This window comes from Carlito syrichta, unplaced genomic scaffold (assembly GCF_000164805.1).
Source record: "Carlito syrichta isolate Samal-C Ts95f unplaced genomic scaffold, Tarsius_syrichta-2.0.1 Scaffold303214, whole genome shotgun sequence".
NCBI classification, from domain to species: domain Eukaryota; kingdom Metazoa; phylum Chordata; class Mammalia; order Primates; family Tarsiidae; genus Carlito; species Carlito syrichta.
Window position 1 is genome coordinate 200049 of NW_007247310.1, and position 14576 is coordinate 214624.

Genomic DNA, 14576 nt, shown 5'->3' on the forward strand with positions numbered 1-14576 from the left:
CCCCTCATCTTACATCTCCAATTCCACCCTCTGGAGGTAATCATTGTCAGCAGTTTGGTGTGTGGCCTTTCCAGATTTTATGTGCATGTATAAAATACCTGTCAAGGACTGGGCGATGTGGCTTGTGCCTGTAGTTCCAACACTTTGGGAGGCTGAGGCCGGAGGATCGTTTGAGCCCAGGAGTTTAAGACCAGCCTGGGCAACATGAGATGTCATGTCTACAAAAAAAAAATTTTTTAATAGCTGGGCATGGTGGTATGCACCTGTAGTCCCAGCTATTTGGGAGGCTGTGGTAGAAGGATTGCCTGAACCCAGGAGGTGAAGGCTGCATGATCGTGCCACTGCCCTCTAGCCTGGGCAAGAGAGCAAGACTCCGACTCAAAAAAAACACACGTGCACACACACACATACCCACACTGCCTTCCTCCTAGCTAAAAAATAGGCCCTAATTCTCCACACTGTTCTGCAACTTAGTTTTTTCACTTAACACCCTTTCACGTTTTACAGGTCATTCTTTTGAATATCCCCTGGGATGAATATAATGAATAAAGCCTTCGCTGTTTCCTGGTTTTCACTCTCACATTGCTGCAGCGAATATCCTTGGACCTAACCCTGGCACACTGGTCCGAGTTTCTGTGCTGTAAGCTGGATCGCGAAGCTGGGATATTAAAATGTTTGAGAACGGCGAAGCAGCCTCTGAAAACATGTTAAGGCCCAGCCACAGCACATGACAGTTTCTCACAAGCAGCAGTTTTGATTCGAGAAACAAATGGAATCTAAAAACATGCCCATCCACATATTTGGCATATAGCCGGGCTCGGTGGCTCAGCCTGTAATCCCACCACTTTGGGAGGCCGAGGTGAGTGGATTGCCTGAGCCCACGGCTTCAAGTCCTGCCCGGGCAACTCGGCAAGACCTCATCTCTACAATAAATCAAAAATTAGCCAGGCGTGGTAGTGCGTGTCTGTAGTTCTAGCTACTTGGAAGGCTGAGGCAGGATCTCCAGAGCCCAGCCGGTTGAGGCTGCGGTGGCTGGGAGCGGCCACTGCATTCCATTCTGGGCAACAGAGTGGACTCCAGCTCAAAAAAACCCAAAAACGAAACACATATTTGACATATAATTTCTAGGGATTCACAGGCCCTCCCCTCCCCACCCCACCCCTGCCCCCCGAAGCCCAAACAGGACTCCAGGATCTCTCTTTACGGGGAAACACTAACAGGTCAGAGGAAAGCTTTGGTCACATCTTTTTCTCCCAAACATCAACAGAACCCCTCAGCCTCCTCAGCAGCCCATGTGCTACTGCGACATGGGCTGCTTGTGGTTCACATGAGTATCGTAGCCTGGAAGGACAAAGACGGAAAACTGCCAAGCATGGCTCTGCTTGGGTGAACTGACTATTTTCTTGTGTGTCTTGCAGGTGATGGCAAATAACTAACCAGCAGAAGTCCCTGGGTCTGTCTCAGGCTTAGAAAAATCAAAGTAGGAATAATATTATAATAAAGTAATAACTACATGAATTGCCTCTTGGTTAGAGTCTTATTAGCAAATCATCCTAACACCCAGGGCTTTAGAAACAAGAAACAGGCTGGGTGCGGTGGCTCACTCCTATAATCCCAGCACTTTGGGAGGCTGAGACAGAAGGATTTCTTGAGCCTAGGAGTTCGAGACCAGCCTAGGCAACATAGTGAGAACTGGTGTCTACCAAAAAAAAAAATTAGTAGGGCATGGTGGCATTCACTTGTAGTCCCAGCTACTCAGGAGGCTGTGGAGGAAAAAATGCTTGAGCCCAGCGGTTGAGGCTGCGGTGAGGCGTGATTGTGCCACTGCACTCCAGCCTGGGCAACAGGGTAAGATCTCAATTTGAAAAAATTAGGAGAAACAGGCTGGAATCAGGACAGCTTGAAAGACCTCAGGAACGGGGCCTTCTCTGGGAAGCCCAACATGTCACCTTTGCACAGCACAGTCACACTGCAGTCCAGGGGATTCTTCAGCAAGTAAGAGACGCAGGAGGCACAGGTTCCATGTTTCAGCCAGGTCTCTCCACCAGATTAACTGTTCCCTGGAACAAGAGACTTAACCTCCCTGAGCACATGGTCCCCACCCCGTCACCTTCATGGGATGGGACAGGATGAAGTGAAGTAAGATGTGGAGGAATGAGGCCTGGCACAGTGTGCCTGTAGTTCCATCTACTTGGCCATCCTGGACAACATAGCAAAACCCTGAAAAGACTCGAGAAAGTGTTTTGAACAAAAATAAGCCTCCCTTTATAAGGCAAAACAATGAGCTGGAGCCAAACACAGGAGGTACTAGGTAAAGGGCGTCCATATTTGCCTAAGATTTATTTTTTAAGAAAAATGCAATAGCCGGGCTCAGTGGCTCAGCCTGTAATCCCGCGCCTTTGGGAGGCTGAGGTGAGTGGACTGCCTGAGCCTGCGGGTTCGAGACCTGCCTGGGCAGGCGAGACCTCATCTCTACAATAAATCAAAAAATTAGCCGGGCGTGGTAGCACGCACCTGTAATTCCGGCTACTAGGAAGGCTGAGGCGGAAGGATCGCCAGAGCCCAGCAGGTCAAGGCTGCGGTGACCGGGAGCGGCCACTGCACTGCAGTCTGGGTGACAGAGTGAAACTCCAACTCAAAAAAAAAAAATGCAATACAGGAAAAGTGAACAATTTTTAAACTTCATTTAGAATCCACAGATTCTAGCTGTCCAGGCTCCGGTAAGTCCCAGCTTGCTGAGCTAAGAGAGATGCTGGTTGGTTTGTAGCCAAAAAGCGTTCTCAAGTGGGGGCAGTTTTGTCCCCTAAGGCATATTTGGCAATGTCTGATGACATTTTTGGCAGCCAATGCTCAGGAGAGGTGCCAGCATTGAGTGGATGGGGACCAGGGATGGCGATTAAACACCCCACAATGCACAGGACAGTCCCCAGCAAAGGATGACTTGACCACACATGTCAGTAGTGAGGAGCAAATCCCTGCTCTGGAGAAAACATGGGGCTACAGGCCACAGCTGTGAGCTGGTGAAGAGGACACATGGTATCCACAGCCTTCTTCTGTCCCTCTTCTTCCAATGCTTGACACCTGACTCCAATCTGGAAGTGCCAAGAGCTTGTCTGTCACTGGTGGGGCAGGAAGGGACCCTGTGCGAGTTGCAGAGTCCTTGAGTTGTAGGAAAGTCCGGCCTCTCCAGGCCTGAAGCAGGAAGTTTCTGGGGTACAAGATAAAGCAGCATGAAGGGCCCTGCCTTCACTATATTTTAAAGAAAAGTTTTTTCCGGAGGAAATTAAAACAGCCAGGCATCTGTTTGTAAATTCCTTTCACCGACACAGCGTTTGCGACCTGTGAAAACACAACCACAGGGAGGTCAGTGAGTTCAGTTCTCTCGACAAAGAATTCAAAAGAGGGACTGGAAATGTCCACTAAGTTCACTTGAAAAACAGCTCAACCTGCAGCCTCTTTGAGCAGAGGGCTTAAAAAATAAGCAGCTCAACTGTAAGTTTTAAAAACTCAAAATTTGGGACCAGGCGCAGTGGCTCACATCTGTAATCCCAACACTTTGGAAGGCCAAGGTGGGAAGATCACTTGTGCTCAGGAGTTTGAGACCAGCCTGGGCAACATAGCAAGACCTCGTCTCTACAAACAATTAGCCAGGCATGGTGGTGCACACCTGTAGTCCCCACTCCTTGAGAGGCTGAAGCAGAAGGATCACCTGAGCCCAGGAGGTAGAGGCTGAGCTGAGCCATGATTGTGCCACTGCACTCCAGCCTGGGCAACAGAGTGAGACTCTGATGAACAAAAACTCAAAATTCACAAAGTTCAAATCAAACTGAAATGTTGACATGAGAAAAGTCACACTGTTGAACCCTGTCTGCCTCCACCCTGGTGACGCCAGGCTGCCTCAGGGCCCCCTGCCCCAGGTCGTGGCACCTGGCTGCCCAGGAGCTGTGCCAGGGGCCACCCAGCACCTCCCTATCTTCTCCCCCACACGCTATGTTCAGTGATCCACAGGTCCAGGTCCTCCCCACCCTCACAGGAGTGAAGACGGGCGCAACACCTGGCAGGACAGGAGGAACCTCACATACTACTTCCCAAAGCAGCCCCGGGGCTCTGGGACCCTTGATGAAGCAGCTGCTCTGAGTGGGTCTCCTGCAGGGGCTGGGCCCCATCAGGCCATGCTTCCATCTGTTCCCTCACTGGGGCCTCCTGGGGGGCATGCAAGAGGGACTCATGACTCTTGAGGGTCAAGAGCCAGGTGCAGTGGCTCTCGCCTTTAATCTCAGCACTTCGGGAGTCTGAGACAAGAGGATGGCCTGAGCTCAGTGGTTCAAGAGCAACCTGGACAATATCGCAAGACCTTGTCTCTACATAAACCAAAACCAAAAAATTAGCTGGGCATGGTGCACATCTGTGGTTCCAGCTACTTGGAAGGCTGAGGCAGAAGAATCACCTGAGCCCAGCAGGTCGAGGCTACGGTGGCCGGGAGCGTGCCACTGCACTTTAGCCTGGGCAACAGAGACTCCAACTCAAAAAAAAAAAGAGTAAAGGCTGCACTGTGGCACCAAGGGTACAGGGAGGGGCCCAAGGACCTGTCTTTGGGGTGCCAGACTCTGGCCACGGAGCCATCCCACCATGGCACTGAGGCCCAGCTCTATCAGTGGAGATGTCAGCTTGGGACCTCCGAGGAGACAGGAAGGAAGCGCTTTGAGTAGGGCAAATGTCGGCTGGGCGCAGTGGCTCACGCCTGTTATCTCACCACTTTGGGAGGCCAAGGTGAGAGGACTGAATAGGGCAAATGTCACTGCAGGCAGGATGCCTCTCAGGACGCAAAAGCACCAAATCTCATGGTCAGCAAGGTTCAGAGCGGACAGTCTTAACCTCTTATCTCTGCTCTGGGCCTGGTGCCTCCCCACGCCCCCCTAGGAGGACATGTCAGAGGCTTCCCCACTCCCTCCTTGGCAGAGAAAGGCAACACTCACCCTAAGCAGGAGCGACTGCAGGTCTTCACAGTGAGCCCAGCGCTCAAAGACTCCATCCAGGGTCTCGACATACCAGGAGCCGCTCTTGGTGTCCCTCCAGGAGACAAAACCTTCAGGGGAGGAAGGCTGAACTGTGTGGAGAGTCGCCCCCTCCCCACATACAGGTTGCAGGCGACCTCCAGCCCCGGACATGTCCAGCAGGAGCAGCCCTCAACCCTGCGACTCCGCCCTATTCCTGAGTCCATCTCCCCTGGTGACCCCTGACCTTGGCTATGATCCTCCTTGTCCCAGTGAGAAGCCAAGGCTCAGAGAAGTCAAGCAACTCACCCAAGGGACAATCGCACCTACCAGATGCTGGGCACTGGGTTCGGTGACATGCCAGCTGCCTCGTTTCAACCCTACGACAGCCCCCGAGGTAGGATGACTGTTCCCATTCTAAAGACACGAAGGCTGAGGCAGGGTCGGGGCAAGGGTGAGGCAGGTGAGGCGCACACACACCAGAGGGCCTGTACCTCCTCGCCTGCTTCAGTCTGAGCTGAGGCTCAACGAGGTGAAGAAATTGCTGAGGGTCACACAGGGGTAAAGCAGAGCCACAACTCACACCCAGATCTTTTCTTTCACACCACAGCTGCCTCCAGGGCAGGGAGGATGCGCCTCCCCCCATGTGCTCACCTGGAAAGGTGGAGTACGACACGAAGATGTCACTGGGAGTAGGCAAAAAGGATGTGGCATCCAGCTGGTCCAAGGTCCTCGAGTCTTCCTGGAACGGGGCAGCATCTGGCTCAGGGTTGCTCCCAGAGTCCCTGTCTTCAGAGGAAGTGGAGGCCACCTCGAACCCATGGTCTTTCTTCTCTGCAGGAAGCAGAAGCAAACATCACTTATCACTGAAAACAGGGCCTAGGGCTCTGCCTCCCTGCGTGGTCCATCCCACCTGTCTGTAGCCCACCCCCACTTCCCGATTTCTCTGGAGCAGGGGTCCAGCCCTGGGCAAACACAAGGAAGAAACAGAAGCTGTACTTTTTTCTTTTTTCTCTTTTTTGAGTTGGAGTCTCACTCTGTCACCCAGACTGGAGTATAGTGGCCACTCCTGGTCACCGCAGCCTCGACCTGCTGGGCTCCAGTGATCCTTCCACCTCAGCCTTCCAAGTAGCTGGAACTACAGGTGCACGCTACCACGCCCAGCTCATTTTGACTTATTGTAGAGACGAGGTCTCGCCAAGTTGCCCAGGCGGGTCACGAACCCGCGGGCTCAGGCAGTCCACTCACCTCAGCCTCCCAAAGGCGCAGGATTACAGGCTGAGCCAAGGAGCCGGCTTGTACTTTTTTCAATAAAAAAAGCATTATATGTTCATGAAGTAAAGATTGGAGGAAGAAAGAAGATGGCAGAAATGTTAAAAAAAAAAAAAGCAATAAGCAGGGTGTGGTGGCTCACACCTATAATCCCAGCACTTTGGGAGGTGGAGTTGAGAGGCTGAGGCAGAAGGATTGCTTGACTCCAGCAGGTCGAGGCTGCAGTAGCCATGAGTATGCCACCACATTCCAGTGAGTGTAGCAGAGTGAGACTCCAATCCAAAAAAAAAAGAAAAGCTGTAAAAACAAGTTACAAGATATACACCCACCCGAAACAACTGAAAGTAGATGTTCAAACAAAATATTCACAGCAGCACTATGCACAGTAGGCAAAAGGCAGAAAAAGTCGGTATCCATCAACAGATGAAAGGATAGACAAAATGATGGGCATACCGGCAGTGGAATATTACCCAGCCTTAAAGAGAAGTGAAGTACTCATACATACTATGCCACACATGAGCCTAGAAAACACTGTTTTTCTAGCCACAAAAGGCCACATGATGCCATTTGTATGAAATATTCTTTCAAGCAAATCCACAGAGGATTTTCCACAGGTTGTTACAAAGCCATCTGTAGGCTCATCGTGGTTTACGACACAGATGGCAGACACACAGACATCCATGGTGCACCCCGGGATACAGAGCACCAGCACAAGCAGAGGAAAGACACAAGGTAAGGAGAAGCTGGGGATCCCTCTGTCTCAGGTGCCAAATGCGCACACTGAAAAAGCTATGTCCTCAGTTTACACTGAGACTTGAATTTTTTTTTTTAATAGTCATATAGGACACACATCAACAAAATAGAAAAACAGTAGAGAAAATCAGTGAAACTAAAAGTTGGTTCTTTGAAAAGATCAACAAGGCCGGGCTCGATGGCTCAGCCTATAATCCCGCGCCTTTGGAAGGCTGAGGTGAGTGGATTGCCTGAGCCCGCGGGTTCGAGACCCGCCTGGGCAGCAAGACCTCATCTCTACAATAAATCAAAAAATCAGCCGGGCATGGTAGCACATGCCTGTAATTCCAGCTACTTGGAAAGCTGAGGCGGAAGGATTGCTGGAGCCCAGCAGGCGAGGCTGCGGTGGCCAGGAGCGGCCACTGCACTCCAGTCTGGGTGACCGAGTGAGACTCCAACTCAAAAAGAAAAAGAAAAGGTCAACAAAATTAAGAAACCTCTAGCTAGATGGACTACGAAAAAAGAGAAGACTCAAATTACTAAAATGAAAGTGGGGACATTACTCCCAATTCTACAGACATAAAAAAGGATTTGTTCATTTCATCTAGGCTATCCAGTTTGTTATCAACAACAAATTGAATAACCTACAAATTGGATAACCTAGATGAAATGGACAAATTCCTAGAAACACAAGATCTATCAAGACTAAATCAAAAAGAAATGGAAAATGTAAATAGACTTATAACAAGTAAGGAGTTTGAATCAGTAATTAAAAAAAAAAATCTCCTGACAAAGAAAAGCCCTGGACCTGATAATTTCATGAGTGAATTCTACCAAATTTTTAAAGAAGAATTAATGCCAATCCTTCTCAGACTTCCAAAAAATTAAAGAGGGAGGAATACTTTCTAACTCACTCTTTGTTGCTGGCACTCCCTGATAACAAAGCCAGTAAAGACACTATTCAAAGCCTGGCATGGTGGCTCACACCTATGACCAGGGGTTTGAGGCCAGCCTGGGCAACTTGGCAAGACCTCGTCTCTACAATAAATAAAACAATTAGCCAGGTGTGGTCATGTGTGCCTGTGGTTCCAGCTATTTGGAAGGCTGAGGCGGAAGGATCACTGCAGCCAAGCAGATTGAGGCTGTACTCTAGACTGGGTGACAGAGTGAGACTCCGACTCAAAAAAAAAAAAAAAAAAAAGACCCTACAAAGACCAATATCTCTTATGAACATTAATGTAAAAATCCTCAACAAAATACTAGCAAGCCAAGTTCTGCAGCAAATTAAAAAGATTATACACCAGAGCCAGGTGGGACTTATTTCTATAATGCAAGGATGATTCAAAATATGAAAATCAATTCATGGAATATAGCACATTAACAAAATGAAGAAAAACATCATCTCAATTGATGTATGTAACAAAATTTTACAACCTTTCCTGATTAAAAACACTCAGCATACTAGGAACAGAAGGAAATTCAACATAATAAAAGTCCTATATTAAAAACTCATAGCAGACTAGCCTGGGTAACATAGCAAGACCATGTCACTACAAAAAAAAAAATTAGTCAGGTGTGGTGGTACGCACCTATAGTCCCAGTTACTCAGGAGGCTGAGGCAGAAGGATTGCCTGAGCCCCGGAGGTTGAGGCTGCGGGGAGCCATGATTGTGCCACTGCAATCTGGCTGGACAACAGAGTGGGACCTTGTCTCAAAAAACCTCATAACAAACACACTCAGTAGTGACAGACTGAGACTCAGAGCAGGAGGGGCTGGGCATGATGGCTCATGCCTGTAATCCCAGCACTTTGGGAGGTGGAGGTGAGAGGATTACCTGAGCCCAGGGGTTCAAGACCAGCCTGGACAACATGGTGAGACCTCATCTCTACAAAAAAAAAAAAAAAGTTAGCCGGGCATGGTGGTATGTGCCTGTAGTTCCAGCTATTTGGAAGGCTGAGGCGGAAGGATCACCAGTGCCCAGCAGGTCGAGGCTGCAGTGCTCATGAGTGTGCCACTGCATTCCAGCCTGGGCAACAGAGTGAGACCCTGACTCAAAAAAAACCAGGAGAAAAGCAAGAATGCCTGCTTTTGCTACTTCTATTCAACATAGTACTAGAAGTTCTAAATAGAGCAATTAGGCAAGAAAAAGAAATAAGAAGGATCCAAATTGAAAAGAAGGAAAATTATCTCTGTTCACAGATAATATGATCTTATACACAGAAAACCCTAAAGACTACACAAACTATTAGAACTAACCAAATCAGCAAAGTAGCAGGATACAAAGTCAACACCAGAAACATTTGCATCTCTTGACACTAATGATGGACAATCTGAAAATATGAAAGGTAAGGAGTTTGATTTATCGTAGAGACGAGGTCTCGTCATGTTGCCCAGGCTGGTCTTGAACCCACGGGCTCAGGCAATTATCTCGCCTTGGCCTCCCAAATTGCTGGAATTACAGGCGGCCCATCTTGACCAGTTGGCTTAAAAGCAGCCACCCATTAAGAAAGCGTTCAAGCTCGACTCTACTCAACATACCTTAATTTCAACCGGCAACCACAACTCCTATAATTACACTGGACTAATCTATAAACTCATAGAAGCAATACTGCTAATATAAGTAACAAACTCCTTACATTTATTATTATCTCCTCAGATTGGTTGAGCCCAGGAGTTCGAGACCAGCCTGGCAACATAGCAGACCTTTTCTCCACAAAAAAAAAAAAAAAAATACAGACAGAACGGTAGTTGTCAGGAGTTGCAGGAGAGGAGAATGGGGAGCTACTGTTTAATAGGTACTGAGTTTCAATTTTGCAAGATGAAAAGAGCCATGGAGATAGATAGTGGTGATGAATGCACATTACGAGTGTAATACCACTGAGCTTAAACACCACTGAAAAATGGTCAAAATGGGCCGCCTATAATTCCAGCACTTTGGGAGGCCGAGGTGAGATAACTGCCTGAGCCAGTGGGTTCAAGACCACCCTGGGCAACATGGCGAGACCTCGTCTCTACGATAAATCAAAAAATTAGCTGGGCATGGTGGCACATGCCTGCAATTACAACTACTTGGAAGGCTGAGGGGGAAGAGTAGGGTGCCACTCACTGCACTCCAGGGTGGGCTACAGAATGAGACTCATACTCAAAAAAAAAAAAAAAAGGTCAAGATGGTACATTTTATGTTATGTGTATTTTACCACAGTTTCTAAAAAGCTATCTAAAATGTGTCCCTTTTTTTTGAGAAATGTAGTTGGGAAAGCTGTCTACTATAACACACAGTGTCCCCTTTAAGACAACCAAGGGGGAAAATGTCTCTGGGGTTCCTGATGTCTGTTTTATAAATCCCAGATACTGTGGATCTTGTAAGTGATCTGATCCTGCCTTGGCTGCTGGAAAGCCAAAGCCAAGTCCACAATCATCTGCAGCCTGCATGCAGGACATTACAGGATTCATTTCTGGACCCCAAACTCACACTTCTCTCCTTGCATTTCCTCACTACTGTGCACTCATACTTTCCTCATACTTCTCGAGCTACCGTGAGTCCTTTTATGAGAGCCAAGAAGGCATCAGAGACACACCAAATAGACACCAAGTCAAAAGGAACAAAACCCGTGAAGACGTTCACACCTTCTAATCCATAATGTCTGAGGAAAGAACTCAGAACAGCCAAGAGGCTCTCTGTTTAAAGACACCTGGGATGTGTGAGCCAAAAATAAGGTGTCCCCTAAATGGCCAATGTTCAGGGAGTGGTTTAGTGAGTACATATCACGAAAATGGAACATTATAAAGCCACGTGACCCAGGGATGACAAAGGCCATGGAGACGTGGAAATGATGCTTAGGGACAATGTCACATGAGAAAAGCACGCTGTGCCCCTGGGCTGAGAGCCAAAAGGAAGAGGGGGAAAAAAGTCACGTCTGTATCTGCTCGCTTCATTCTGGATGACTTTTATTTAAGTTGTCATGTTTTCTGTCTTTTCAGTTTTAAAATCAAACTCCTCAAAAGCAGCGGCAGGCCTGGAAAACAGAGAGGCCAGCCAGGGAAGGACTCAGGCCACACACAGCCCAGCCACAGAGCCATCGAAGTGGCCACGGGAGGTCTCCTGGGATGAGGTCCTCTGTAGGGACACTCATGGGGGGGAGGGAGGGTTGGGTGGACAGGGAGGTGGCACAGAGGTCCACGCCAGGAAGAAGGCATCTGACAAGAGCTTTGACTTTAAAAAAAAAGGCAGACGGCAGAGCGAGAGTGGTCCAGAGGGTGCCTTAGGGAGACACTCCGGGAGCAGTCGCCCTGTGGCCCAGGCCCTGATGTGTTGTTGTTTTTTTTTTTGAGTTGGAGTCTCACTCTTGTCACCCAGGGTGGAATGAAGTGGCATGCTCACGGCCACCGCAGCCTCGACCTGATGGGCTGCACGCCACCACGCCCAGCTAGGCCCTGATATGAATGGGGGAACAGTCCCAGTGGGAGAGATGGCACACACCAGGCTGCAGGGCAGACAGGTTTGCGTGACTGGATCTAGGTGACAGCAGAAGATCACAGTTCACTCAGGAAGCTAGGGGCCCATCTTCAGGGGACAGAGACGATTCTGGCAACCCCATAACACCAACATCTACTGACCTGTTACTCCACACAGCTAGAGCGAAAGCACCTGGTGATTCTCATTCTCCTAGTTGATTGAGGGGTGAGGGGGAAGGATTCTGCCCTAGTTTTTTTGCCTCCCAGCTACCCTGTTGCTTTCCATGGGGACCCTCGGCCTGCCATGGGGAGCTTCTTAGATCTGTGAAAGCCAGACTATTCTTAGTCATCGCCTCTGATTGTTTTCTTGGTAGAGATTCTGGAATCTGCCCCAGGTGCCAGGGAGTGACATCAAGCAGCCCCGCAAGGAGGCCTGAGACGTGACTGTGCCGGGTCTGCCTGGGCAGCCTGGAACAGCGGGGGAAGGGGACATTTAGGTGCCATAATAATGGCCGGCGTCCCGGGCTTGCTAGGGTTTCTGCCTGGCGTCACCTGGGAAAGGCATACAGTTTTGTCTGCCATGTTCTTCTCCACAGCACTCTGGGCCCGACCAGCTGGCTTTGCTGCCCATTGGGGAGGACATATAAGAAATTTGTATCAGACAGCTGTACAAAATAGAACTGGTGGAGCTTTATTTGTGCATAGAGATACTCCTGAGAATAACCCAGATACACCATTTGATTTCACACCATAAAACTATAAGAGGATAGAGGCAATTGCAAAAAATATCTAGAAGGGTATAAAGCAGCAGCTGTACTTCCAGTCTTGGATTTAGCCCAAAGGCAGAATGGGTGGTTGCCCATCTCTGCTGTGAACAAGGTTGCAGAAGTTTTGCAAGTACCTCCAAGAAGAGTATATGAAGTAACAATTTTTTATACAATGTATAATCGAAAGCCAGTTGGAAAGTATCACATCCAGGTCTGCACTACTATACCCTGCATGCTTTGAAACTCTGACACCATATTGGAGACCATTCAGAAAAGCTTGGGATAAAGGTTGGGTAGACTACACCTGACAAACTTTTCACTCTTATAGAGGTGGAATGTTTAGGGGCCAAAATTAAAGTAAAAAAAAAAGAAAAAGAAAAAAATGGCAAAGGAGACAGGGGTGAGCGAGAGACTCCCTGCAAATATCAGAAAAGAGACAAAGGGATCAGAGTAGGGGTCAGAAGAGGGAAAAAGCAAGTTCGCCAGGGATGCTACTGTGTGTCCATTCACAAATCGCCCTCATTCTGTAAATCAGATGTGAAGACCTAGCCTACAGGCTGATGCATTCTATGCCTGGCTTGGTTCTTAAAGAGCCTCATTAATGCAAAACTGCCCATCAGGCAAGACTCATTCCTCATAATCCCTATAAGAATAAATATATGGTGGGGAGAATCTCCCTCCACACAAAATCCACAGTCACTGCAGGATATTACTATTGCTTTCTGCTTCTTCTCACGATCTCTCAAATTTGAAGAGGGGTCACTCCACACAGGGAGGGGGAGAATCTCCCTCCACACAAAATCCACAGTCACTGCAGGATATTACTATTGCTTTCTGCTGCTTCTCACGATCTCTCAAATTTGAAGAGGGGTCACTCCACACAGGGAGGGGGAGAATCTCCCTTCACACAAAATCCACAGTCACTGCAGGATATTTCTATTGCTTTCTGCTTCTTCTCACGATCTCTCAAATTTGAAGAGGGGTCACTCCTAAATTGACAGCTCAGCCTGACAGGCTGCCACGTGGCTTGTCTATCACCTGAAGGTCCACAACAAACAGACTTTTTGAGGCACATTTTCAGCCTTGGTGCTGTGCTTCCTCTTAATGAATGGGTGGGTGACATGTTGGAGGATTTTTAAATTGTTTTAAATTATTACAATAGTGAAGTGAGTTTGAAATACCAATACAGCTGGATGCAGTGGCTCACGCCTATAATCCTAGCACTTTGGGAGGCGGTGGCGAGAGGATTACCTGAGTCCAGGGGCTAGAGACCAGCCTGGACAACTTGAGGAGACCTCATCTCTACAATAAATCAAAAAAATTAGCTGGGCATGGTGACACATGCCTGTAGTTCCAGCTACTTGGAAGGTTGAGGCAGAAGGATCGCCTGAGCTCAACAGGTCAAGGCTGTGGTGGCTATGCGCGTGCTGCTGCACTCCAGCCTGGGCGACAGAGTGAGAATTCCAACTCAAAAAAATAAAAAATAAAAAATAAAAAAGAAGAAGAAAGAAATAGCAATACAAAAGTCACCAAAAGTCAGGGCAGGCACTCTGATGCATGTAAACACACCCTGCCAGACACTGGCAGAGAGCCTGACGTTTCTGGATATTTTTGTCCTTGGCTAATGCAGCGCCACCATGTGGCAACAGTGTTAAATACCAGGTCACACCGCTTGGGGGAAGGGGGCGGGGGCTGTGAAAGGAAGTGAGGACCAGAACTCTGAAGGCTGTATCTCCATCACTGCGGCCAGCTCTGAAGTCATGCCATTCCAGCGAGTTCTGCAACCAGACTGTGAGCCAGCTGCAGGTTACCCACCAAAGGCCTTGCTGCCCCTGCCAAGGAGTCCAAAGAGTGACACCGCAGGTATGTGTGTGACAAATTCCTCCTTGCTGCTGAGGGGTGGAACTGGCTAACTGTCCAGGAAGTGGCATCCCCACTCACCCCTCGCTCCTAATTCCTTTGCCCATTTTGTTTTTCATTTGATTCACAGGAGAGAGACCACAGGTCTCGGAGTAAGACATCACTCTACCACACGTTTTGGATAAGAAAAAAGGATTTATACAGCCCTGAGAGCAGCCAGCCTTGCCCCCTCCCTACTACTATCCTGAGGTAACTGTGCTGGAGTGGGGAGGGGCTCTTATGTGACACTGGGTCCTCCAGGGTTGGGGCAGGGGGAGTCTGGGTTTTCAGTTATTAAAATGAGCCAGGGTTGACTGGGCTCGGTGGCTCAGCCTGTAATCCCAGCGCTTTGGGAGGCCGAGGTGAGCGGATTGCCTGAGCCCGCGGGTTCGAGATCCACCTGGGCAACTTGGCGAGACATCATCTCTACAATAAATTTTTAAAAAAATTAGCCGGG

At 48.7% G+C, this 14576-nt stretch overlaps 2 protein-coding genes across 2 annotated transcripts in view; one reads left to right on the top strand and one right to left on the bottom strand.

The window, feature by feature from the left end:
* Window positions 1-1512, top strand: part of LOC103260475 (chymotrypsin-like elastase family member 2A) — an 18719-nt gene extending 17207 nt beyond the window's left edge. The window contains exon 8 of the mRNA XM_008058113.2: window positions 1419-1512. Coding sequence (XP_008056304.1) covers window positions 1419-1436 — 18 coding nt within the window. The 3' untranslated portion in view covers window positions 1437-1512. The remainder of the gene's footprint in view (window positions 1-1418) is intronic.
* A 1312-nt stretch (window positions 1513-2824) lies between these two features.
* CASP9 (caspase 9) overlaps window positions 2825-14576 on the bottom strand; it is a 35774-nt gene continuing 24022 nt past the window's right edge. Inside the window, exons 7-9 of the mRNA XM_021712373.1 lie at window positions 5649-5828; window positions 4977-5086; window positions 2825-3339 (exon numbers count right to left, since the gene is read on the bottom strand). Of these exons, the coding sequence (XP_021568048.1) occupies window positions 3250-3339; window positions 4977-5086; window positions 5649-5828 (380 nt within the window). The 3' untranslated portion in view covers window positions 2825-3249. The remainder of the gene's footprint in view (window positions 3340-4976; window positions 5087-5648; window positions 5829-14576) is intronic.